The following is a 27,808-nucleotide window of genomic DNA, read 5'->3' on the forward strand; positions in this document are numbered from 1 at the left end:
TCCTTAAAGCTGTAGCAAAGATCGTGAAGAAAGTTAGATCAAGAAAACAACTCGATGCCGTTCAATTGAAGCCTCTTCAGTGCCGGACGAATGTGGTCCTTGAAACAGCCAACACCATTCACCCCACGTATGATCAAATTGAATCGGTAATCACACCGTCGATTTCATCTATGTGAACGGACAGGTTAACGCGGTAGCTCTCATAAAGGACTTGTCGCCAGTAATGTCATTTGCTTGCATTAGACTGGAGAATATAATTCTGAGCATATGAGGGCAAACTTTCGAGACATTTGCAACAGCTGATATTTTTGCTTCAGTTGTTTCAAAATCTTTGACCGAAAGAAAATCAGATATGGTCTGACCGAGGTGAAGGCGTCTAATTTTTAAACGGGAATCAAAGTCTTCGATGACGAATCTTGTTCGACATCCATTTAACCCGCTTGGTCTTTTTTACGAGATTTCATTTATATGTCAGCATAGAACCGGCGCAAAGTGAAAACTTGAAGAATAAGAATGAAGAGACAGAAATGACGAAAGATACGAGAAATTGAAAGATGAGTCACGGGATAATAAACCAAACATGTGGTCACTTATCTTTACTCGATGTATGACTAGATGCTAATTCATGGCAATTAAAATGTAATAATATGCACCGTAATCAACAATCCACCAAGCAGTTCACCGTCCCTAAAATTTTTTGGACTGTATAGTGACCTGGAAATATCACCCGAATGAAGATCCGTTTTTATCAACCCGGTGGTGGATTTTAGGCTGATAAAACGGGGACACCGACAAAATCGGGACATACATTCTTCTTTCTTTTTAATGAACCAAAACTCTTAAAATATTCTTCTTTGGACCCTAAATATAGCCTCATAATCCTTTCGGATTATTTAGTTGAAATTTAGGGGGTCTACCAGTGGAATTTTTTTTTCGAGAGTTGACCTACTGGAGCTGTAGAGCTAGGTTCTCGGAAGGGCTCCCCGTCAGAATCACATACCACAATTTGCGGACGAGACAGGCAATGTCGCCCACTAAAACACTGCTTTAGGCCAATTGTAGCGGGCCGTGATTCTGAATGTGATATTCATTGTACGGTTCAGGTATGTGCGGGCTCAGGGACTCGCGATCGCGTGTATCATCGCGAAGGGCTCGAACATTTGTACGTTAACGTGCTCGATCGCGTGTGCATTTGTATGTCGTGTGTGCCAACGTGTATGTAACTTCGCGTGTGAAAAATTCTATTTCATAACCGTGTGCCTTTCGCATATTCGCGTGTGTTATAGAATGATCGCGTGCGGATCGTGAATCTGATACTTAATTTTTTCGTGTTCGGTTCAGAACAAAAGAAGAAAGTGGCTTTTTCCATATCACTAGAGTTTTTTTCAGTCATGAACGTGTGGTCTAGTGGATATGAGCTTTATTTTTTTATTGGTCCAACTGAATGTATGGACCTAAATTGCTAGAATGAAGGCTAAAGATTTCCGGACGTTACCGATTCATTATCGCGCGCGTTTGAGGGTTCGAAATTAAACTTTCGTTGCCCTGAAAGTTATGAAAATAGTGCTGTCTTTGGCTACCCGGCGAGTTGAACCTTCAATCAAGTGAACCTTGACGTATTTGTTATGGTCACCAGTTATACCGTTGGTGATAAGCGGAAATATAGTCCAGATGGTATCATCCGAAACATGTGATCTAAAGGGCTTGGGATCGAATTTTTTTTTTATCCCTTTATGGGCAGCTAGGGCCGAGGGTGGTGGCTAGCAGGTTTCATACATCCTTGACCTGACGGACAAAGCTATGGTGCCTTGAACACAGGCAACGCAGATCCAAGGCCATCATTGAAATGATAAGTTCTGCGTTTGAGATGTACTTCCCCCGGTTGCCAGACGACTACCTGTAATTATTACTTGTTGCTTTGTATGTATGAATCTAATGTTCAGTCCTGGGTGGTGTATGCGTGAAAGGTGTGGTTTTTAGCGTTCGAGTCCAGGAGTGCATATCTGTCTGGGTTAGCGTGGGCGTTTACTAATTGTGTAATAGTGTGATCGCTAAAGGCTCGAGCATTTGAATGCTAGCGTGTCTCTAACTTTGCGTGCATAAATCCGGTTTTAGATCCGTGTTGCCATTCGCACATTCACGTGTATTCTCGAACGATCGCGCGCGGACCGTGAATCTAATAATTAATTTTCAGTGTATGGTGGTATGGTGTATGTTGTCTAGTGAATATGAGCATCATCGGTCCAACTGAAGGCATGAGTCTAGGCTGATCGAGAGTAGAGAATTCCGAACGTAGCCGGTCTATGATCGCGCGAGTGGTGGGTTAATGCTTGAAAACGCGGTTGTAAAGTTATAGGTGCTGAAAAGTTCACTTAAGTAAAGGGGTGTTGGCGAAATTGCGAGCGTAGGTGTGTGTGGATGATTGAAATTGTAATGTAAGTTCGCGTTTTTGACCAGGTTTTGTGTTATCGCGAAAGTTAGGGGCGTTTGCACGTTTTGGATGTGAATGTATATGGGAGAATATCAGTATGAACCCAACTCAAGATACAGTAATAAAAGGAAAAATACCATGCCGAATGTTTCTTTTTTTAGGTCAATAACCGTGCATTGAAGAATGCTCAAAAACTCTGAACTAGGCCCCGTCGAGTCCAGTCTGTCCGTCTCGTCCTGTCGTGTCTGGGGTTTCCAGGTTACATGCATTCACCAGATGAGACTAGCTTATGTCAGCTTACTTGTGCACTGGTTTCGTAGAATCGAGGCGATCATAGAAATGATAGATCCTACGAGTGAATGCACTTGGCCCAGTTACCTGTCAAGCATGTGTGTATTTGTGTGTGTTGAGATATGTGTGGAGCCTGTAAATAATATTTTAATACGAATAATATTTTATACGTTAAAATAAGAAATGTGTAACATACTACTTGCAGTTTGTTGATCGTTCCTACTTATCTGATTCCATCGAGTATGAGAATACATCTCCATTATTCTAAAACCTGGCAACGTCTGATGGCAGAGAAGAATCATTGTTGGCAGCAATGTTGCTCTTCTTGGATGTATGAGCTCGAAAATGTCATCACAAGAATATAACGCATGAGATCGAAAATAAATAAAAATAAAATAAAGAGAAGAGTTAGTATTATTATTGAGTATTAATAACATGCTGATTTTTTTTTCGAGAGTTGTCCTACTGGAGCTGTTTCAATTGATTCAATTAAGGTATGGACCTAGACTTCTGGAATCGAGGATAGACTCCCGGACGTGAACGATTCATGAATGCGCGAGAGCGGGGGACTGTAGGTTCACGCTTGAGACCGCGTCCGAGTGATTACAAGTGCTGAGACGTTCATACTATCACCGGGATGTTATAATGTCTGGAAGAGCGCGAGTATAGGTTGCGTGGATGGCCGCGAAGGGCTCAAGCATTTTTATATTTGTCTGTTGCGTGTATGTGACTTTGTGTGTATACATTCGATTTTTATGTAGTTTAGTGGATATGAGCACTATATCTTCGATTGATCCACCTGAAGGCATTGGACTTATGCTACTAGGGTAGAAAATAGGGGATTCCGGACGAAACCGATTCATGATCGTGCGAACACGGGCATTTGGAGGTTCACTCTCGAGACCGGGATTGTTAATTTATAAGTGCTAAAGCATTCACTGCAGTCACCGGGGTGTTATACTTTTTACGAGATCGTGGGTGTGGTCGTGCGTGGATGATCGCGAAGGACTGGAGCGTTTGTATGTGGACGTTTTGTCGTGTGTGCTAGTATGTGTGTAACTTCGCGTGGACACATTATTTTTATAAGCGTGTGGCCATTAGAGTGACAGGAAAAAAACTACCCCTGTTGGCCCACCCCTGAGTCGATTCCTAGTCCCGTCAGGAGTACTTGGACCAAATTTGAAGCAAATCGGACAAATCTAGCTACCGGGCCAACGTTTCTGAAGTTTGTATGGGATTTTTCGACAATTTATATGGAGAAAACCAACTAGCTCGCATTTTCGCCGTTAGGTGGCACTGAATGCATCGTATTATCACTGTAAGTGAAAATAAGAAAGATAATTTAATTGTCTACAACTTTGTCGAAGACTGCTAGTCAAACCGGCTTTGTTAAAAGAAGTTAATAAATTGTTAACGAAGTGATGTCTGAGTCAGTTTTGCATGGGGCTTAACAGCACTTGGTTTTGTATCAGTACTCGATTACTATTGAGCTAAACCTAACGATTATTTCACAAAAATGTATAGTTCGTGGAAATCGAGTACTGGTACACAACCATCCACTGCTAGGCCCCATGCAAAACGGACTCAGACATCACTTCGTTAAAAGTTTAATAACTTGTTTTAACAAAGCCGGATTGACTAGCAGTCTTCGTCAAAGTTGTAGACAATTAAATTATCTATCTTATTTTCACTTATAGTGTTAATACGATAAATACAGTGCCACTTAGCGGCGAAAATGCGAGCTAGTGGGTTTTTTCCATGTAAATTGTCGAAAAATCCCATACAAACTTCAGGCACGTTGGTCCGGTAGCTAGACTTGTCCGATTTGCTTCAAATTTGGCGCAAGTACTCCTGGTGGGATTAGGATTCGACTCAGGGGTGGGCGGATTGAGTTTTCAAAAATTAATTAAATTTCTGGGCAGTCTAGTGGCCATTCGCATGTTCGCGTATTCTTCAATGATCGCGCGTGGACGATTTGTCTAGTTTTTATTTCTATTGGTCCAACTAAAGGCATGAACTTGGGCTGCTAGGATCAAGGGCGGAGACTTCCGGACGTGACCGATTCATGATTGCGCGAGCTTAGGTTCTTAGGTTCCAACGTTCACCTAATCAATCGGGGTGTTTGAATATTGGCGAGATTGCGGGCGTTCGTATTTGTGACCATGTTTGTGTTATCGCGTAGGCCACGTTTGTACGTTTGGAATGAGAGATTGTTAGTGTATATGAGAGAATAAGCCATTTGTGTTAGTGAGTGTTAGCATGGATCTAATTGAAAATATAGCAACAAAAGAAGGGTGCGTGTAGAGAGAATTGGGCCCTAAACCCACATTGTATATTATTTGACCATGGCAGTGGATAACAAAGGTTAAGTTCTAAAATTGATCACAATGTAGAAAATAATCGTATTCCAAGTTTCTGTGATATAATAACTGTAATACTGCTTTGGCGGAAAAGCACCCGGACCACATCAAGGTACAGTATCATGCCGAGGGAGACCCGTACCCATAATTGGGTTAAATAACAATTGCAAACGACATGTTTATTATGCTTAACAAATATAATAAACACTACGACAGGGGAACCCTCGGTGATCCAGAAGAAGAATGGATGGGAGAACAGCAGTACTAGCAAATACCGACTACCATATGAGCGGTGCAAATTCGAACGAGTGACGTAGAGTACTGCACTGGATGATTTTGAAGAGAGGACCAGGAGTGCGGTTTTACGAAGTTTTAGCTTTCGATGGCCCTACATTTTCTGACAAAGTGAAGTTCTGGAATATTGAGATTTTTATCACTGTTTAGGAAAGCAAAAGTATCATAAAGCTAGTATCAGGCCTTCATGAGACCCCAAGAAGTCACTTTTGAAGGTATTTGTTAATGTAGATTTGTTGGTAGACGGTTCCAGATTTAATAAAAAACACCTAATTTAACACATCTACAGATCGCTTGCAACATAAAAAACTTTTTGTGCAATTCGACAGCTCCATCTTAGGCCAATTCAATAAATTTCCTACGTGAAAGTTTACTTTTTTAAAAAAAGTAAAGCTTTGGAAGTTAAACCGCGGCGTGGAAGAGCCGGTATATTAATATATGCTGTTACTTAGTGTAGAATTAGATTTCGTCCTTTACGGCTATTATACAACCGCTAGAATAAACTTAAAACGTTGGTATACAATCGAGAATAGCGAATCAGAAAAGGTGACTATATGTCAGTGATTCACTAAATACAGAATGGATAAAGGTTATGATGTAAAACCTTAAGGTCCGTCCAGGTTAAATCTTCGGTACGGATCAATACCTCGACCTAGGAACTCCTTAAGTCTTCGGTAGGGAGCAATACCTCGACCTAGGAACTCCTAGCATGTTGGCGACTAGCCTCTTACGACATGGGAGCAGTTCCCAGAGGTTCTATTCTTGGCTGGTAATAGTGCAAAAAGATTTCAGCCCGCCGGACACCACACGGCTTGACTGGCACAGGAGTCTACAGACCAAAAATTAAAGAAGTGATATTAATGGGAAAGTGGCCCACAGACTTCCAGGCAGAGCTATATGCTATATACACCTGCTCGGAGGTCTGTAGGAAACGAAACTACAGACATGCAAAAATCGCAATCTTCTCGGACAGCCAAGCAGCACTGGCAGCAATAGCGTCATCGAAATGTTAGTCCAACCTTGTTTAGGAGGAATAAAGGAATGAGATTTTAGGTATCAAGCCACCAAGGAACCGTTTCTAGTGAAATGGTCGATTACATTGCATTCAGGCAATTTGTAACATGTAGATCGAACAAGTGCAACCACAAAAGATTGTTTTAGGGGAAACTCCGCCAATGCGACCACTATTCAGGCGGAGTTTCCCCTAAAACAAACCTTTTTGCAAATGGCCGCATGCGATGCCGAACTTTGAATCTGCTCACAAAATGACGGAGACCAGCGATCAATAAAGAACAAGATGGCTCTACCCTTCGTTCAGGATCAGTAATCTTCTACACAGATGGTCAAAATGAACCACTGGGCGAGATCTGGTGTTGATATATCAGGAATAAACGCTAGTATCCCAAACTGGGCGATAGTGTTTCAAGCAGCAATATATGCCACTTGCACTTACGTATGTCTGAATAGGAAATACCGGTATGCAAACATCTGCATTTTTTCAGATTGGCTGCGCTCAATACATTATGTCGATCAAAACTAGTATGGGAATGTATTCTTGCACTCCGACAATTGACGAAGAAAAATCATGTCAATTTATACTGGGTTCCAGGATTGTGTGAAATTGCAGGGCATGAAAAATCCTATGAGTTAGCAAGAAGAGGGCCTTCCGCTAATTTTATCGATCCAGAACCATTTTGTGGAGTCTCATTGAGTGGAACTATGAAAAAAACTCTTGGAATGTGTTCTGCCATCACTGCAACGATCCTACCGTATACTGAGAACCTTGGGCCGAATGACAGCAGTGTGACACTGGGACAAGAGGCGGGAGCTGGCCAGGTGACACAGCAAGTCGATAGAAGCAACGTGTAACAGAAAATTGCGGTTAACATCATTTGTGAGCAGATTAAATTTGTAATATTTCATTATCATAGTTAAATATTTCTTTAAACACCTTTAATTTATAGGTGTCGATTGATAGATATTTATTTGAAGGGAATTGAACTAAGGAGAAGACTAAATGTAAGCAAATTTACGATATTCTGAAATTAACCTAAACTAACAATAAAATTGAATTATAACTTTGAGCTACCGAGAAACTAATCGTCGCTACGAAGAACTCTTCATCCCAGCGAACAATCTCAAAGATTTACTTCAATATGGAAGATTTGGTAGCGTGTGTATGCGGCCGACCAAATACAGCCGATGTTGGAATGGTAGCATGCGATACCTGCAACACTTGGTATCATTACTCATGCGCCGGTGTGACATCTGGAGTGGAGAAACGTCCCTGGATGTGCTCAAAATGTCCTCCAAAATCTCCACCACAGCAACGCAAAAAAAAAGGACGACTTAGAAGTCTTCAAAACTGGAAGGCAATGTTGACAGTCGGAGTATTCGGAGTGGCTTTCAGCTAGCAATACCCGGAAGAGTGGCTGGAGCGGTCTCGGAAGGAGCGACTTCTATAGCGAGTGAATTCACACCGAAGGAGAATCCTGAAACGGCAAGATTATCTAACATCGACATAAAATCGTTCGCAGCTAGTGCACGTATTCGAGCGCAGCAAGCGCTGCAGCGATTGGAAGATGAGCGTCAGCTAGAAGAGCGGAAACTGGCAGAAGAGCAGATTCGTCTCGACGAGGGAAGAGCACCGCAAAAAAGGAGCGCGACCTCCGAGCTAAACGAATAGCAGCACATGAAAAATACCTTAAAGAAAAGGGCGAATTGGAACAAAAGCTCGAAGATGATGATGGAAGGACACGTATAAGCGAGTTCAGCGGAGCCGATAAGGTGAAAGGATGGGTCGATAATCAGCGCGGGAAAATCGAACGTCACATGGATAAAACCTTAGTGTCGGATAATGATTCGTATGATTCCGAGGAAGAGGAAAGATCCACTTACTCGCGAACTCTAAAAAACAATGCCTTTTGTGCAGCGGGACCGAACAGAAATCAAATAGCTGCGAGGCAAATTTGGCCTAAAGGTTTACCCACGTTCTCAGGAGAAGCGGAGGAGTGGCCGATATTTTTAAGCAGCTATGAAACTGCCAACGAAGTATGTGGTTTCACAAATCTAGAGAAAATTTTCAATAGGACGTAAGTAACATTGAGAGCCTCTCTTTGTTTACTTTCTCTTTGGGGCCGTACACAAATGACGTAGCTTTTTTTCGGCGATTTTTAACCCCTCCCTCCCCCCTCGTAGCGTTTGGTCACAAAATTCTAACCTCCCCCTCGTAAATAACGTAGCATTTACCAACCCCCTCCCCCTCGTCCCATGCAAAGCGCCCGGGTGATGAAAAAAATACATATGTTTTTCAATTATTTTAGATACATCTTTCAAAATGTTTGACGTCTTTTATCAACATTTTCATTATAACAGCAAATTGCGTGCAAAATAAGCCCATTTCATGACAAATATAGTGTTGATAGTTTTGTTTTGAATTTTATATGTCAAGGAGAGCATGAAGGCAATTTCTCTCAGTTCACAATCGTGTAGCTGCCAATGATTCTAAGAACCATACGTTCATCTAAATTACTAATGTAATGGTTAGATTTGGGACCGATGAAATCAACCCATTACAAAGTTTGTTTGATTGAATCCGAACTGAAAATTTAATTCAGCTTCCAAATTAAGCCTACTAGTTAGCAACATTAGCTAACTAATGTAGCAAGTTAAATCCGCATACAATTTTTTTTTCGTATTTTTGCGAACCTGTAATTCCGCGAATCGTAAAATTTACCTCATGAAAAACCGCATTAAAAGTAACTTGTTTGAATTTAAATTCATTTCTCTTGGAAATGGAGGATCATTAAATTGTTTTCTCTAAACAATGGGTTTTAAACTTAATGCTACGTCGCACAACTTCTGACCCTACCCTCCCCCTCGTCACACTTCGTCACAAATTTGGTATACCCTCCCTACCCCCCAAAATGCTACGTCATTTATGCATGGCACCTTTCGTTTATTACGACGTCATTACAACACTTTGCACTAATTTTCAGGTACATATCGAAAGCCGACGGTTTTTACTAGAATATTACGCAAAGAGTAGAGTAGTAAATGTTGAAATGGCCGAGTAATGAACAGAAGAGAAAGACCCCAAAGACAATCTCTCATTGTTACTTACGTCCTATTGAAAATTTTCTCTAGAAATGTAGAAAATTTGATTCGATTGCGTGAGTGCCTCCGTGGTCCTGCCCGTGAAGCAGTAGTCTCTAAATTGATGTTTCCTCACTCTGTACCATCTATTATTCACACCCTACAACGGCTGTATGGGCGACCAGAATTGCTCGTAAAAACATTACTGGTTAAAGTACGGCGAGTAGAAGCCCCAAAACCTGAGCGTCTCGAGACATTGATTAGTTTTGGGATGACAGTACAACAACTATGTGATAACCTTGAATCGGCGGAGTTGCAGGAACATCTATCAAATCCGATAGTACTCGAGGAACTCGTGGACAAGCTTCCGGCAACTATAAAGCTGGATTGGGTACGTTTCAAACGCGCAGTCAGAAAGCCCTCATTAAAGCACTTCGGTGAATTTATGGATATGGTAGTTACAGACGCGAGCGAAGTGACTACGCTGATACAGCCAAAATGCGATTTTCCGAAGCCAGATAAAATGAAAGATAAAGGTCACTTTCATATGCGCAACAACGTAGACGAAGCAACGAACAGCGAGACGGAGAGGTACCCCTGTCCAATATGCGGGCAAAAGTATCACCGGATTAGAAACTGCGAACAGTTTAGGCAATTGAACTTGGCAGAACGCCTGAGAACAGCTGAACAGTTCAAATTATGTGAAGTTTGTTTATACAACCACGGTACGTGGCCGTGTAAGTCAAGATACCGATGGAACGTCGGTGACTGCCGTGCACGTCATCACCCGTTGCTCTACCGAGCAGAATATGTTAAACAAGCGAACACACGCAGTACCTTGTCTGAGTGCCACACTCATGGGCAAAATGATAAAGCAGTATTGTTTCGAGTGGTGCCAATAACATTATATAGTGACAATCGTAGTTTGGACACATTCGGATTCCTTGACGAAGGGTCGTCTTTGACTATGGCAGAAACGAGTATATTCCAAAGTCTTGGCATTCCTGGGAATCCTGATCCTCTACAGTTAGTGTGGACATCAAACGTTGTTCGTAATGAAAAGTCATCGAAGCGAGCTGACGTAGTAATTGCTGACAGAGGTCAACAACAGCGCTTTATTCTAAAATCTGTCCACACTGTTGACGAACTCAATCTACCCACGCAAAGTCTACCCATCCAATATTTAACGCAACGTTTTTCCCATCTCAGGAATATCGCCGTGGCACTGATGCAGTACCAAGAGTGCTTATCGGTTTGGACAATTTGGAACTGTTCGCTCCACTCGAAAGCCGTACTGGTAAATCGGGAGACCCAATTGCTGTACGATCGCTGTTAGGTTGGACAGTGTATGGACCAAACGGGACACAGCACTCAAAGCAACAATATGCTAACATTCACGTTTGCAAATGCGAATCCGACGAAAAATTAAATGAAATGATTCTACGGCGGTTTGTTTTGGAGGATATTGGGGTATCTCTGGTCCCATTGCTAGAACCAGCTGAAGAAAAGAGAGAGCGAGATATATTAATGAGGACAACGATTAGACTAAATGGAAGATTCGAAACTGGGCTTCTTTGGAAAACCGATGATATACGGTTTCCTGATAGTAGACCTATGGCAATGCGAAGAATAAGAGGCTTGGAGGTTAAACTGTCGAAAGACCCCGAATTGCGCGATAACGTATACAGACAGATACGGGAATATGTTCAAAAATGCTACGACACCCGGCAACAACCGATGAGCTTGCTAGTGCAGATCTGGGCCGAATATGGTATTTACCACTCAACGTGGTTGTTCACCCAAAGAAGCCAGACAAAAAACGGTTGGTTTGGGATGCGGCGGCACAAGTCAATGGTGTGTCACTGAACTCCCAACTCTTAAAGGGTCCCGATCTACTCACATCACTGCCAGCGGTAATCTGCCAGTTCCGCGAAAAGCGCATCGTATTTGGGGAAGGGAAATGTTTCACCAAATCCAGATCAAACTCGAAGATAGACACTCCCAACGATTTCTCTTCCGATTCAACCCCCTGATGTAAATTTCATGGACGTTGCGACCTTTGGTGCTGCATGTTCTCCTTGTTCCGCTCAATATGTGATGCACCAAAATGCTGACGAATGTGGAAACATGTTTCCTGAAGCCGCGGCTGCTATTAAATCTAAAACTTACATGGATGACTATTATGATAGTGCTGACACCCCAACAGAAGCAGCTGAACGAGCGATCCAAGTCAGAACTAGCCACGCACGAGCTGGTTTCGAGATGCGGCACTGGGTCAGCAATAGCAGTGAAGTTTTAATGAGACTCGGAGAAGTTGATGAACAAAAACCACTTCCGTTAAGCAGTGAACCTGAAGAAGGTTGGGAACGAGTCCTAGGGATAATGTGGGACCCAATTGGTGATAGGTTCACGTTTTCCACTAACTTTCATCTCGACTTGATTCCGTATATTGAAGGAACTCGCAGACCTTCTAAACGGATAGCGCTCAGGTGCATAATGAGTTAATTCGACCAATTGGGATTGTTGGCACCATTCCTAATTCACGGGAGAATGTTAATTCAGGATCTTTGGAGATCCGGGATATAATGGGACGAAGAAATGCGGGATCCAGAATAAGAGAAGTGGATGCGTTGGACGAAACTCCTCCCTGAGAATAGCAAACTACAAGTGCCTCGATACTATTTTGGAAGCGCTCACGCCAACCAATGTAAATCGTTATAACTACATATATTCCCCAACGCCAGTGAAACTGGGTACGGATGCGCAGCATACTTTAGAATTGCAAATGGTGATGAGGTGGTGTGTAGTCTGGTGATGGCAAAAGGTAAAGTCGCACCGCTTAAGCATCAGTCTATTCCCCGACTCGAATTACAAGCTGCTGTGTTGGGTGCTAGGATGCAAAAATATATAAGCAATAATCACGCACTAGAAGTCCGCGAAACGTATCTTTGGACTGACTCGACCATAGTACTTTTTTGGATTCGGTCAGATCATCGGAAGTACAAGCAGTATGTCGCTAATCGTATTGGAGAAATCCTTTCGCTAACAAAACCCGAAGATTGGCGGTGGGTGCCCTCGAAGGATAATGTGGCTGACAGCCTAACTAAATGGGGACGAGATACTGAGCCAAATTCAAAAGGAAGGTTGTTTAAGGGTGTGTCAGAATATCAAAATGGAACGTTCTGGTGCGTATGATGGCATTGGTTAGAAGGTTTATCACTAACTGTCGACGACGAATGAGAGGACTACCAATAGAAGCTGTGAAAGCCTCGAATTTACAAGGTCAAAATTTGCAACATCTAAACCCATCATTGAGGGTCGACATACGTCAATACGAATATATTAAAGCGGAACAGTATTTATGGAGGATTGTACAAGGAGACTATTATCCGGATGAAGTTAATGTATTGATAAATAATTGGGACCACCCAATCGAAAATTGGAGCAAACTGGACTCCTCTAGTGAGCTTAACAAATTAACTTCGTTTGCTGACGAGTATGGAGTCCTAAGAATGGAAGGTAGAACTGCGAACGCGGCCTACGCAACGTTCGACGCTATGTTTCCAATAATATTGCATAAAAACCACGTAATCACTCATAGACTGCTTGAGCATTATCATCACCAGCTCGGGCATCTAAGTAAGGAAACGGTAGTAAACGAGGTACGTCAGCGGTTCGAAATTAATCATTTGAGATCGGCCGTAGAAAAGGTGTTCAGAAACTGCCAGATGTGTAAAGTGAAAAAGTGCAAACCTAGTTTTCCGAGGATGGCCCCACTTCCAGAACAGCGATTAATACCCTATGTTAAACCATTTAGTTACGTCGGAATAGACTATGGAGCTATCCACCTCGAAATTGCATATGACTTATCTACAGTCATGTATACAAGCCATTCGACGATTTGTTTGTAGGCGAGGACCACCTATAGAAATCTTCTCCGATAATGGCACTAATTTTGTTGGGGCAAATAGACAACTAAAGGAGCAGATTAACAAAATCAACACTGAATGTTCCGCGACTTTCACCGATGCGAGAACGAAATGGACCGTAGTTGGAAAACTGCAAAGGGCGGTTGTGAAACTTGCAGTGATGGAAGTAGGTGAATCCAGCGATCACCCACAGGAGGTTCACATGGATTCACGGGGCGGGGGATGTTCTGGCATCACTGCACCGATCCTACCGTATCGTATACTTAGAACCTTGGGCCGAATGACAGCAGTGTGACACTGGGACAAGAGGCGGGAGCTGACCAGGTGACACAGCAAGTCGATACAGTCGTGATTCGCTGGTTGGGCGACAGCCTTGTCCAACTAACGAATTTGATTCGCTCAAAAACTCTCCAAAGGAGATGTTGGCAGTGTAAATGCATCTGTTCACATCTCTAAATATCGTCAGATTGATTGTCAAAGTAAATTTGACACGAGATTTTGACGTTCAGATGCTTTTTAGTTGGACAATGGTCCAACTAGCGGAGGTCCAACTAAAAAGCGGTCCAGTTAAAAAGTGTCTAACCAGCGAATCACGGCTGTAGAAGCAACGTGTAACAGAAAATTGCGGTTAACATCATTTGTGAGCAAATTAAATTTGTAATATTTCATTATCATAGTTAAATATTTCTTTAAACACCTTTAATTTATAGGTGTCGATTTATAGATATTGGTTATTTACATTATTTGAAGGGAATTGAACTAAGAAGACTAAATGTAAGCAAATTTACGCTATTCTGAAATTAACCGAACCTAATAATAAAATTGAATTATTGCTTTGAGCTACCGAGAAACTAATCGTCGCTACGAAGAACTCTTCATCCCTTCGAACAGGAATGCCATAACTAAACTACGACAGCCGAAGAAATTCATCTCACCCAACGATAAGAAAGCCTGGGGTTGGTGAGACTAAAGATGAATACGGGTTCCTGGACAACCAAATACGATTGATCAAAGAGACAAGTGATTTGTTACGACCGAGTATCTGACACACTCAATTCCTTTTGAAACTCGGATAAGGCTACTGTACAAAATCGCATTGGAGGATGTGATAAGAAGAGCGAGGATTGTTGATAGTGTGGCACGTAATCTCAAGACGATGGTAGAGACCAGAGAATGTATAGGGAGAGTGAAGACAACATTAATAATTATTTGTCAGTGATATTTCAAACGACCTCTCAAAATATATGGACTTGACTCGTTTGGAATGTAATTATTGTTCTCATTTTGACAGTGTTGTCACTCTCCTTATATGCACTCAGGTGGAGACATACATCCGACTAAAATTTGAATCAATGCGAATTGGAATATGTACCGAGTATCGATTGAACATTAGGATATCAAAGTGGCTGATGAGTTCGTTTATTTTGCCCCATTATCGTCGATAATGACACCAACAGAGAAATGTAAGGATGCATTCTAACAGGCAATGGTACTTACTTTGGGCTTTAAAAAACCCTTCGGTCAAGCATAGGACGCTACCGCATGAAGTTAACCATTCTACAAAACGCTCGTTATACCGGTTGTCCTCTATGGCCATAAAACCGGGACAATGCTGGCGGAGGACCAACGCGATCTAGCTGTTTTCAAACGATCTATTGGGGAAGGGTCGAGGGTGCAGATGGAAGCGGAATGTGAAGACGACGTATGAACCATGAGTTGCGTAGAGAACCTGTCATAGTTCGAACAGCAAAAACTTTAGGGCAGCGGTAGGTTGGGCATGTTGTTAAAACGACAACCCGTAAAAAATGTTTTCAAAATGAATCGGTCAGGTGCAAGAAGAGATATGGATCGACCAAATTGAACCGAAACGAAAACCACTGTCTTAGACACCCATAACGATGCTCGTTTTCAAAACTTTCGCGGTAACCGAAAGCCGCCACTTTGGATTTCGAAATGGAGTCAATCATCAATATTCGTCAACCTCCGACTACCCTCTTTTCAAGGATACCTACATTGAACTTGGTTTTCGGTGCTTACTGGTAAATTCTGAACCCATTTTCATAAGTAACTTCTTTGACCTGATTCAAAGTCCATACTATCAGGTTATCGTGTTCAATAAAATTAAAATAAAATATTCTGAGCTTTCAAGCCGCCGATCAATGTAATTTCAACATATGTATAATTTAATGAACGGAAAACTGCTGAGTAAAAGAACCAATAAAAATGGTCAGTTCAACCAATTAAACTCAATAGGTAAATCAATCGCATTAAAATCAAAGCTTTCTAAATAAACCAATTACAACCCACACCCATGCACGAATAAAAACGATAATAAAAAACATAATAATTTAGAAAAACTGATTACTTTATGAAATATGATTCGGTATGTTGATTTTTGGTTATTTTTCCCCAAAATAAGTATCTCTTAACGAGAAAAAACAATAAAAGTTAAGTTTTTAAATTGATAATGTTAGCTCTTCCTCAAGTGCAACAAGTAAAACTGTCTGATTTCAAGCTACCAACAAAACGACTTTCGGAAATCAAACGAACAAAATACCATAACACAAAATTATTACAAATTCTAAACAAAAATTAAAATCTACTGAGGTGAAAACAAAAACATGCTGATGATCAGTCGCCAGCGGTTGATTGCAAAACCGAACCCATGACCAACATCCCTTCCAACTTACCTCGTGCGCGGACATCATCCGACTGTCCTTCCCCGGATGGCTGGTGACAATCGAGTTCGTCCCACTGGCCGCAGCGGCCGACGAAAAGGCTTTCAGCTGGGCTTGAACCTGCTGCTGTTGCTGCTGGGCAACTGCCGTAGCTGCTGCAACGGCAGCTGCCGCGTGCTGTTGCTGTTTTTCCTGTTGCTTCTGCTGCAGCAGCTGCTGCGTCGCTAGGCTAATCTTTTTGTGGTAATGAGGCTTACGGGCCCGAATTTCCTCCAGGCTGAGATCTTCCGGCGGATGAACAATCTTGGAAGTTGTACCGGTGGCGGGTATCACAGTCGAAGATTTGGACGCATCGCCGGAAGCTGCGTTCGCCGCATTTGCCGTGTTGGTTGTTGGCGGGGCGCTGATCGTCGCACTGCTGCAAATGCAATAAAAAAAAACTTAGGTGATACGGAACAGAGCCGAACTATGACAGTTCGCACTAACCTGTAAGCGGGAAACGTAGGCTTTTGGATTGCAGGGTTTGCTGACATTGTCGTAGCGGAGGCAGCCGCCGGAAACAGAGGCCTCGCGTGACCTCCCATCATGGGAGGCATCATTTGCATTCCCGGCGGAACCATGTATGGCATGTGTCCCATCTGTGCCATCATAGGATTCATTCCGTACGGCTGCATATGAGGCGGCATCATGTTCGGCATTACCAAACCGTGGGAAATGGCTGCGGTGAAAAAATCAAACATAAGCTGAGTACATCACGGAATTCTACGTTGTGTACATTTTCACAAGGACAAGGACCTTTTGAAAACATCCATTCGCATTGCTTCAACTTACCGTCCGGTTTCGTTTTCTTCGCTACCGGTTCATCATCGTCCGAGTCCGATCGATTACCACCGCCACCGTTTTTCTGTTTCTCGTGCTCCCGGATGTCCTCCGGTGGGATTCCTTCCATTCCGTAGATCTCGATCTCGATGTTGGACCGGTTCGGCAACGAGTTCGGCACTTTATCGATCGATTCTTTGTGCACCTGCATACAGTGAATGGAAAGGCCCGGTCCAGTGTACAACTTTTTGTGGCAAATGTGACATTTGAAATGCTTTGCTTTTTGGTGCTGCACCAAAATTTTTTCGTCGTCGAATTCTCGATTGCAGTACCTATAGTAGGAAAAGGGGGAAAGGCGAGGGCGGAATAGCTAAGGAAAATGTAGGTTCTTTATTGCTGTTGCATATCGTAATGCTATTATCCAGTTATGTAATGCAATCTATCGTAAGCAAATGACAAACGATACATTACGAATCAAAACAAATCAACTCAGAAACTTTAATCACAAAAGGATACCAGCACCAGGGCTTCGATGCCTTCTTCTTTTTGCGACCCATTATTGGATTTTTGTTCTACTGCTGCTAAACGAGGCACAAGGGCGATATTCAGGTAGAGAAAAATTGAGAATTTAGCCCCAAAAACGATGTTTCTGGGATTCCAACTATCTACAAATGTATATCACAGCACTAGCAATAATAGAAACTAAAAATTTTACAGAAAATCAACAAATTCTGAAGGATTTTTCAGCAAAAAAATGCACTCTGTAAATCTTTTTCACTTCCACTCGAGCACGATCAAAAATGGAGACGATTTGGGGCGCGTTGCTTGATTCAGTGTTCGGGAATTTGGCTTTGACAGATTAATGTATGACACCAGACGAGGGGTCTGCACATGTTGCTTATCCACTCGACGCGCCAGCTAGGTTTCATTATTGGTACCAGTCAAATGATGACAGTATTTTTTTTGCATTGATGACTAATGCTGATTTCGTTTTTAGAATCGAGTCGCTCTAGGTTCGCTCTGAGCTGTCACTTTTGTATGGATTTTGTAAATATTAGAGCGAACCTAGGGCGACTCTGATCTAAAACCGAAATCAGCATAAGACATAACGTGGCAATCGGCTTCTTATGTTTCCTTCGACATTCTTCTTTTCGCATATTTTCACCCTGCCGAAATCTTCCAAACAGTGGTACTATTTTTATTAATGAAAATGGATTCTTATTAATATATTTTATGCATGCAATATTTTGTATCTTGCATTCATTATATTTATGAAGGGCACCGTTTTTCCATGTTGTGGGTGTTTAGTAAGGTTTTATGAAGCCTTTTTTATTTCGATTATAGAGGTTTTAACCTTAAGGTCATTCGCCTCTTCGGGTTAGAAAAATCTCTAACCCTATGTGCGGGGTTGGGATTCGAACCCAGGTGAGCTGCGTACAAGGCGATCAATTTACCAACTACGCTATGCCCGTCCCCAAACATTTTATGAAGCCATTTTCCGACAAATTTGTATGGTTTGGTTACTCTTTAATTTTTGTTAAAATTAATGAACCACACGTACGGCAAATGTATGGTAGATATTTATTCTATCTAATATTGTAGTTGTAAAATGGATACACATTTGATGTAGTAAAAATATGGGAACAGATTGTAGAAGTTTATTCAGATACTTACTTGAAAATTTTCAAATAATATCTAAAAAATTGTTTGCGCCCATATTTTTTACATTAGTTTCCACCAAGAAAAGTTGAAATGCTTTCTCTCACAACTCTCTGTTTCACTCGTTTTGACAGCAGATTCCCAACTCATCACAATCGGAATGTTTTCTTTTAGAATGTATGCGTAAATGTAACAACCGATTCAAAAACCATTCATTCATTCAGGATTGGTTGTTGCATTCGGTTGGAATTCCATCATAAATTAGCCCAATGAGTACTTTTTATCCATTTCACTACTGCTCGATGAGGCAATGTCAATGATGTTGATCTTAATAATGGGTGAAAAATCCTTAAGAAGTATTTCAACCGAGTTAACCTGTAAACTAAGGATCGTAACGGATCGTTAGAAACAAAAAATACCCATTTTTTGACAGCTCGAATAACTTCCGAAAATTAGCCATTTGAATACATAAAATGGGTAAAGTATTTTTTACCGTGTAGCGCATATATTTTCTGTAAACATTGATAAAAAAAAACTTTTAAACATCAAATCACCGATCAATTTGTTGATAATTGTTTATGAAAATAAAGGAAAACCGTCATTTTATAAGATGATGAGTAAACATCTTGCGAAAAGGGTGTAAAACGTAGTGGTTTCTAATATTATTGCGAATCTTTTCTAAAATCCACATCGTGACATATTAGCCATGTGCCGACAAGCCGTGTGCCAAATCACGCGCCTATTCACTTTGCATTAGTGCAAGGGAAAAAACGATTTGACGTTTATTTTTGTTTCGTTCGCACTCATGTGTGAAACATATAACAACAAATCGACGAAATGCTAGTTTATCTCGGGATAAACAATATTCGCAGAGCTATGTGTGCTGTTCCGAAATGTAATTTGTTGAACACCGTAGCCGCCGCAACATCATCATTTCCCGTTCCTCCTAAGTTAAGCAAAAGCTTCATGAGATGGTGTAAATTCACGAAACTCTCCAGATTACACGAGGTTTGTTACAGTACCAGGAGAAACTGGAAGGACTCCGGAGAAAGTCGTTCCTGTACTCTTATCTTCTCTTTTTTCTTCTTCTGGTAGCAAACCGAAGTACAAGGGAGCAAGAATTTGTTGCTCCTGTTTACTCCGGAGTGACTTCCGTGTACTGGAACAAACCCAATATATCCGGCTAATAGGTAAGTGTCAGCTTTGTATCATACACAGCCCATCCTTCTCTCTGATAGTCTTCACTGAATCTCCTACGCTCCAAAAAATAAAGGAGTTGGTCATTGATTTCGAGTTGGAACTTTATTTATGGAACGATTTTTTATAACCACAATAATACCCCAGTTATATTTCGAAGAAATGTATGAGCCCAATAGTTACAAATGGCTGTAATTTCAGAATAATTGCAAATAAAACTAAATTTCTTACTCGTTTCATTCATATTTTGACAGTGGTAAGCTTTTTCCGAGAAGAAAAAGAACTGTTTGTTGTAAGCTACGACTCACTTACGGGTGAAAAAAGCAAACTGTATCACTTTGTTAGTACATAAGCTGAATCATAGGTGCCGCATGACTAATTTTGGTTTTGCCGTAATTTACCGATCTTTTGTTTACCATATATCTGTCAGTGTAATTCCAATCGAACACGAGACTTGTCAAAAGCACTCATTAGAATCGCTTCGAATCCTTCTGGAACGAGGGCCATTGTCAGGTCTCGTGCACGGTTGGAATGACACTGACACATAAATCAATAAATGGTAAACAAACGATAGAGATGGCGAATCTTTATCCAGAGGGATTTGGTGTCATTAGCGGTCAGAGTGAAGCCAAATCTACCAATCAAATATGTCAGATGGTTGCCTATCGTGCAAAGTAAAGACGCTGAATTACTTAATAAAGGCTCGCCTTCAGTTGACTCGTATACTACAGTTACTGCAGAGTTGCAACGTCGATAATTTTTCATCATGAAGTGCTGTGTGAAGTTTTGTACCAATAAAACTACCGCCAGTTTAAAAAATATTGTTTTTTTCGCTTCCCGGTAAACTATGACCTTCGTGCGGAATGGATTCGGTTGTGTGGTTTACCAGAAAATTACAACATTACGGATAGCTCGAGGATAGCTGCAATGGTAGAAGCCTGGGACGGGACATGCGAAGACGGTCTTCTTTTTCCCTCCCGATATTGATGTTATTTTGCAGGGAAAAATCCGCTTGCTAAATTATTTCAAGCAAATGCCGATGATAGTGTTGTGCCGATGCGGCATAGATTTCTGCCGATGAGGTACTGAATTGTGCCGAAAATAATAGAGCTCAAACATGACATGAATTATGTTATCGTTTGTCTGAGCTGTGGAAAACAACATTAACCATAACTGTTGAGCAGAATATTAAAATTGCACGTGTCGTCGGTGCATTTTGCATATTTATTTGTGTGCATCTACATGCATTTGAGTAACATGTAAAATTTGTTTCCAAAACACTTTGTATATAGCCAGGATATTACGATACTACCCAAACACTGTCCATTCTAAGAAAATAAAAATCGTCAAGAAAGGTCCGGTTCGCAATGACAGGCCATTGCCGGTTCGCGGTGACAGTTACTTTTTTTCACTTTGCACGTCCCGTCCCAGGTAGAAGCAACTTCTAGTAGGCATCGTAATGATGACAGTTATATATTTTACCTTGCCTTAGAGATTTGATTCAGAAATTTATTAAAAATATTTTAACTCACTATCACAATACTTCCCAAAATTCATTCATCAGATTGCAACATTTGACAAGTCTTCTGCTCGATTGGAATGATATTGACAGGTCTCGAGCTCGATTGGAATGACACTGACAGATAAATGGTAAACAAACGATTGACGTGTCGAGTCGTTATCCAGAGGGATTCAGCATAGTTATTCCAAACCCAAAGAAAAGTCAAGCTACAAGAATTGATGTATCGATTTTGTTGGTTTTTTTCGGCAAATTAGGTCATTAAACGAGAAAAAAACTTTTTTTATTACATACATCGATAACGCTGATTTTCGTGATTGCAACCATGTTTTTTTCCAACTCAAGAAACGTGAAAATAATATTAAAATTTTAAATAAAGAAATATGTTGACAGTCTGGATTTGACACTATCAGAAGCATTTGACATATCGAATTTCACGACAAATGATGCCCTGCCAGAAAAAATTAATACATGTTTTCCCGGTTTTCCCGCAGGGTAACTTTACTGCATATAGTTTTTTTTTCATTTTGGGTGTTGTCCTCATAGGTCAAATGTAAACAACCGCAGTTTTCCTAGGTATGGTTGCCAAGCTTACATAAGATTTATTTTAAAAAACAAAAAACTCATTTTTACGTATTACAACGAAATTTTTTACTAAATAACGTTATATTATGTATATTGGACCTAAAATTTATCGAATGGAACGGAAACCTATATATAGTTTAATGACCCAATTGAAGACTAAGAGAAACGAAAGCAATTAAATTGAAAGCCGGATTTTAATAACCTTACAACGAAAAACCAGGGCCGTCTTAAGACTACACGGGGCCCCTGGGCACTCTTGAGCTAGGGGGCCCCTACAATTGAAAATCTATAAGCAGCTGTAGTAGTACGATGATTAAAAAAAAATCCCAGCTTTTCGGTACAGTTTCCACTCCATAGCACCCTGAGGCTCTTTTCCAAATTTAAACCAAATCTGTGAACCGTGTTGACATTACTTTAAAAATAAAGTGGGATTTAAATTATACCGAGAACAAAGACGAATTTAGATTTCCACAACCTGGTGTCGTTGCCGATGTCCAAATATCGTCATGGACTTATTAACTACGCTATAGTATTCCCAGTTATCTGACCTTCATGGTTGGTAGACGTTGTTTGAGGAATAAGAGTGCATCCATCAAGAAGAAGAAATGTCGGGGTTGGGTTACGCTACCAAATGTCCGATGTTCTTCAAATACCCTCAAACACATGCACATTGCCGTGACTCATTTATTCAAATCTAGGGGAAAGTCAGGGTGTATGTATGTAAATACTTTAAAAATGCTATTTTCAACTTTTTTATTGGGATTTCATGACATTTGTCTACAAGATGGTTTATTTATTCTAGATAAGGCGGATGCATTACAGAGCAACATTATTGGTATTGTGTCAGTCTAAGACTGACCATGCAAAATGAAACTTGCCAAATCCGACCGATTAGTGTCGAGTCTTCGTAAGACCTCAAGAAGTTACTTTTGGGCATTTCCATGTGAATTTGTTCATTTACAGACTCAAATATGACATAGAAATAAATATGTTTCCACATTCGCACATCGCTTGCCAATCAAAGTTTTCTAGTTGGTTGACTAAGGTTGGGTACCTTCCAAATTTTGTATACGTAGTGTGCCGAATTTTTGTTTGCTGTAGTTAAAAATAAATTGAAACTTGAATCGAAATGTGGAATTGACGTTTTAACTGATTTAATAGTCATGCAGTGCCTCGTTTTCTACCGCTCTGATGCCCTTTAAACAACTTGATCACATGGGATACGGTGCAATGTGGGATTCCAAGCTGCTACAGATCTATACTGCCGCTTTACGCATACCAATCAAATCGGACGGTTCGTTGACCTAGTTTTCTGCTCGAAGGAATATTTTGTATTTCGGTCGAGAAGTCAGTATCCCCCTTCTGCACGTCGACACGCACCACCCACCGCTAGTTATCATGATGCAATCGCCCGGTTGCCCGGTTATGTCGGTAGTTGTTCCAGCTAGCCAACTGCTGAATTATCGTAAGATTGAATTTTCCGAGCTGTGGGACTATTTGCTCCATCTGGACTGGTCAACGCATCTAGGTAACAGCGATGCAGATGCAATGACCATAAACTTCTGCCGAGTAATTCAGGACTGGTTACAGAATAATCTCCCAGTAAACGGGAGTGTTTCCTCGGCATGGAGTACATCGGCGCTGCGAGTCCGTCGCAGAAAACGAAATGCATGCCAAAGCAAACTTCGTTGCAAACAATCGCCTGCCACGACCAACGACATTCACGTTGCCAGTGAAGCATACCGGAATCTCAACGCTGTTCTGTATAGATCGTAAGTATAACGAGTTCAAGTAGGCTTACGAAGTAATCCTAAAAGATGTTGGAACTTTGTAAATTCCAAACGGAAAAATTATACTAGTAACTGTTCCGAAAGATATCGCTGTCTTAAGCACCTTTTCGATTTCACCCGACATGTTAATAGCAGCTGCAAGAAAGCTAAAAAGCTCTTTCTCCCCTGGACCGGATGGGATTCCAGCTGCTGTCTACTGTCGCTGTGCCGTCGCTTTGGCTGAACCTTTGTCTCGCATTTTGAACCAATCATTTGACCAGGCTAAGTTCCCCGACGTTTAGAAACAACCCTACATGTTCCTGGTGTTCATAGAGGAGAAAACACACGTGGACACTATATACACAGATTTGAAATCTACTTTTGGCCGAATTGCCCATGAAATTTTTCTCAAGAAGTTGTACAATTTAGGAGCGCCCGACAAGCTTACGTTGCGGCTACGCTCCTACCTACCTACGCACAGAACGCCTTTACCGTTTACCAATAGATCAGGTGTACCGCAGGGCAGCAATCTGGGCCCACTGCTTTTTTCACTGTTTTTTAATGATATAACAGTAGTGTTAGATTCCGGGTACAAGCTCATATATGCCGACGACCTTAAGCTGTACTTAGTCATCCAGTCAGCCGAGGACTGCTACCAACTGCAAGCAATATTTGATCGATTTGTGAAGTGGTGTGGAATGAATTAGCTTACTGTAAATATTGCCAAATGCTTCGTGATAACGTTCCACAGGAAGAACGATCTGTTAATCTTCGATTACAGTATCGATGGGGTTGCGCTACAGAGAGTCAATGCAGACTATGATTTGGGTGTAATTTTTGACCACAAGCTGTCCTTCAACTCTCATATGACCAACATAATTGTGAAAACTAATCGCCAGTTAGGACTGATTTCGAAGATTTCACGGGATTTCACGCATCCGTACTGTCTAAATTCCCAATACTGCGCATTGGTCAGACCAATCTTCCAGTTCGTCTCGCCGGTTTGGAATCCGCATCACCTAACTTGGTGTTTAAAATTGGAGAGAGTACTGAAAATGTTCGTACGCTTAGCTCTTAGGAACTTGTCTTGGCGTGACCCGCAAAATTTACCACCGAATCGTGACCGTTGCCAGTTGCTCAATTTTGAGACATTAGAATGTCGTCGTAGTATCCAGCAAGCTACTACCTTGGTGAAAATTTTAAACGGAGAATGTGATGCGCCTGAATTGCTGCCCGGCTTAGATTTCCGCGTAGCGAGGAGAACACGAGATACATCATTATTATTGTCGAGGTTCCATCAGACATCTTTTGGATTCCATGAACCACTGTCTTCAATGATTCGAACCTTTTCTCGTGCTAATTGTGCCTTTCAATTTGGTGACTCCTCGAAAATATTTGCAAACGATATAAGAAGATTGTGTTTACTGCGATTATTGTGTGTATTAGTAATAAGAATCAGGCCAGGTACTTGTAATTTTACTTAATTTTGTCCATTTAACCTTGCGACAAGATAGTGGTTTTTACGCCCATTTGAAGGTGGTGCCTGGTAGGAGGAGGCCAACTCGAACGGACCTTTTTCCACCCAAATCATTTGAACTATTATGTCCGATGATAAATAAATAACTGTCCCATGTGCTATGGGATTCCCAATACACGCGATACAATTATGCGTAGAGTGACAATATACTTGCCCCTATGCTAAAAAGTTACAAACATTTTTTTGAAAATTAGTCTATTGAATGGTTTTATATTCATTCTACGTGCGGGGCCCCCAAAATCGCGGGGCCCCTGGCCCTGGCCCAGTGTGCCCATGCGTAAAGACGGTACTGCGAAAAACTAGGACTAGGAAGGTTCATTCGTCGCTAGCTTGGTGACCAGGGTTGTTAATGCGATACATTTTTCACGATAATTTATCGGCGTTACTCGTTAACGATAATGTATCGTCATCGGAAACTCCGTTAACGATAATGTATCGTCGCCTTCATCGTCATCGTCGATAATTGTATCGTCGCTTTCATCGTCATCGTCGGTTCATCGGTTATCGCGATACATTTTGCGTTACTTTCCCGTTTATTGGAGTTGAAGTTAAAGCGGTTAACTTTCAATTGTTTAGAAATAAATACCTATTGAAGGACATGTTGTTGGCAGTTGAAAATCAATAGTTTTGGTCATTTTCTATGCACAGCGGGGTCTGACGATGCGTCAAAATGAAATTATTTCAACTTTTCGGGAAAATGTATTATGTTGAAGGGAAAGTTGTTGGCAATTGAAAATCAATAATTTTGGACATTTCAATACGCAGAAGGGTCCGACGATGTATCAAAATTGAATTTTTTCAACTTTTCGAGTAAGTTGGTGCACGGAAGAGTCCCAGGTGCACAGTGTTTCCAAGCGGCAAAAAGGTGATCAATATTGTTTCGACCATGAAGAAAACAAATTTTGAGCTATTGTGCAATTAGTAATTTTTAGCACGCAAAAACATATATTGAAAAAACTACTAAACCACTATTATTAGGCCATTCACAAATTACACCACACATTTAAGTCGTGTGGTGATTAACAGATTTTATTATAATTTTAATTTAAACCAGAAAATTTCGGATTTTGAAAAGGAGAATATACATACATATTTCCAATGTTTGATTTCCTTTTCTAGTTGGGAAGCTTTTAGCCCCCTCCTCCGTTTCTTCTCTCCACTATGTAACAAGATGCTTCATGTTTCTTTCTTTTACCCTTAAATATGTAGTGTAATTTATGTACGGTCTCATAATAGAGTTTTAATCGTTTTTTGAATACAGTGAAGACCCGTTTTTATCAGCCCCTTGGCGAATTATAGGCTGATAAAACGATGACATTGACAAAATCGGCACATATTTTTCTGGTTCTGAAGAGACGAAGTCGAAACGCAAACATCTGGACTAACATATATTTTTTCTTTCTTTTTAATAAACCGGAGCGGTTAAAATATTCTTCTTTAGTTCCTCGACAAAGTCTCATAACCCGTTCTGATCATTTAGTAAAAAAAATCCCTTAAGGAGGTCTTACAGTACAGTATTATTATTTTTGTATATTTTGCATCTCTAAGATAAGAAACATATGCTAAAGAAGGAATTTACTCGAATTTGACTTGAACGTAAGCTAGAGCCCACCAAACGATTTTGATAGTGTTTGTTTTACAGATTCGTATTGGTATTCGTCTGCGGAAATTTGCGGCTTCCGTACCAAAATATCGCTTTTTGGGCACTAAAACATTCGATAACTTCTAAGTTGTAAGAGATACAAATAAACTTACATTACAAAAATTCTGTATTTTCTTATGCTGAACAACATCTTGGAACATTTAGAAATTCTACAAAATTACCAGGAAAAGTATTTTGAAAAAAGCAATTTTCAGGGGGTATATCAAAAAAATCTCCACAAATGTAAATTAAAATCGACAGATAGACACATAGTCTCTTCAGCGAAGTTAATACTTAAGATATTCTCAACAACTTTACCAAAGAAAGTTTTTTTTTATTTTCATTAACATAAGCAAAAACTTTCTTCTCAGCTTTAGAGGGATTAATCACCCAACTAATACTTTTTAAATGCAAAAAAAATATAAATAAACTTTGCTGAAGATACTATAACTAAAAATGTTTTTCGTGGTTTAAAGAATTTCTTTCACCTTTTTGCCAATTTGGATCCTCGAGTGAATTGAAAATGTCCAAAACTATCGATTTTCAACTGCCAACCACCTGCCCTTCCATATAAAAAGTTCGCGAAAAGTTGAAAAAAATTCTATTTTGATGCACCGACGGTACATTGAAAATGCCCAAAACTATTGATTTTCACTTACCAATAACTTCTTCAATATAACAAACTTTCATCATAAGTTGAAAAACTCCATTTTGACACATCGTCGAACCCCCTGTGTATTGAAAATGTCCAAAACTATTGATTGTCAACAGCCAATAACTTTCCCTTCAATATAAAACTCTCCCGAAAAGTTCCAAAAAATTCCATTTTGACACATCGTCGGACCCCCCTCTCCCTGTGCATAGAAAATGTCCAAAACTATTGATTTTCAACTGCCAACAACATGTCCTTCAATAGTTATTTATTTCTAAACAATTGAAAGTTAACCGCATCAACTTCAACCCCAATAAACTAAAAAGTAACGCAAAATGTATCGCGATAACC

General features: G+C 40.7%; 1 protein-coding gene across 3 annotated transcripts in view; it reads right to left on the bottom strand.

Moving 5' to 3' along the window:
• LOC131678976 (BUB3-interacting and GLEBS motif-containing protein ZNF207-like) overlaps window positions 1-17,709 on the bottom strand; it is a 42,343-nt gene extending 24,634 nt beyond the window's left edge. For 2 of the 3 annotated variants that reach the window (XR_009303777.1, XM_058959474.1), the window contains exons 1-4: window positions 17,414-17,708; window positions 16,910-17,229; window positions 16,565-16,796; window positions 16,091-16,496 (exon numbers count right to left, since the gene is read on the bottom strand). Coding sequence is in view for 2 of the 3 variants with exons in the window: in XM_058959474.1 (XP_058815457.1) it covers window positions 16,091-16,496; window positions 16,565-16,796; window positions 16,910-17,229; window positions 17,414-17,454 (999 nt within the window). In the remaining variant the exon portion in view is untranslated. Of the gene's footprint in view, window positions 1-16,090; window positions 16,497-16,564; window positions 16,797-16,909; window positions 17,230-17,413 lie in introns of all 3 variants that reach the window. The other variant, XM_058959475.1, reaches the window with a different exon arrangement.
• Between the last annotated feature and the right edge of the window lie 10,099 nt (window positions 17,710-27,808).

The sequence above is a fragment of the Topomyia yanbarensis genome, chromosome 2, assembly GCF_030247195.1.
Source record: "Topomyia yanbarensis strain Yona2022 chromosome 2, ASM3024719v1, whole genome shotgun sequence".
Classification (NCBI taxonomy): Eukaryota; Metazoa; Arthropoda; class Insecta; order Diptera; family Culicidae; genus Topomyia; species Topomyia yanbarensis.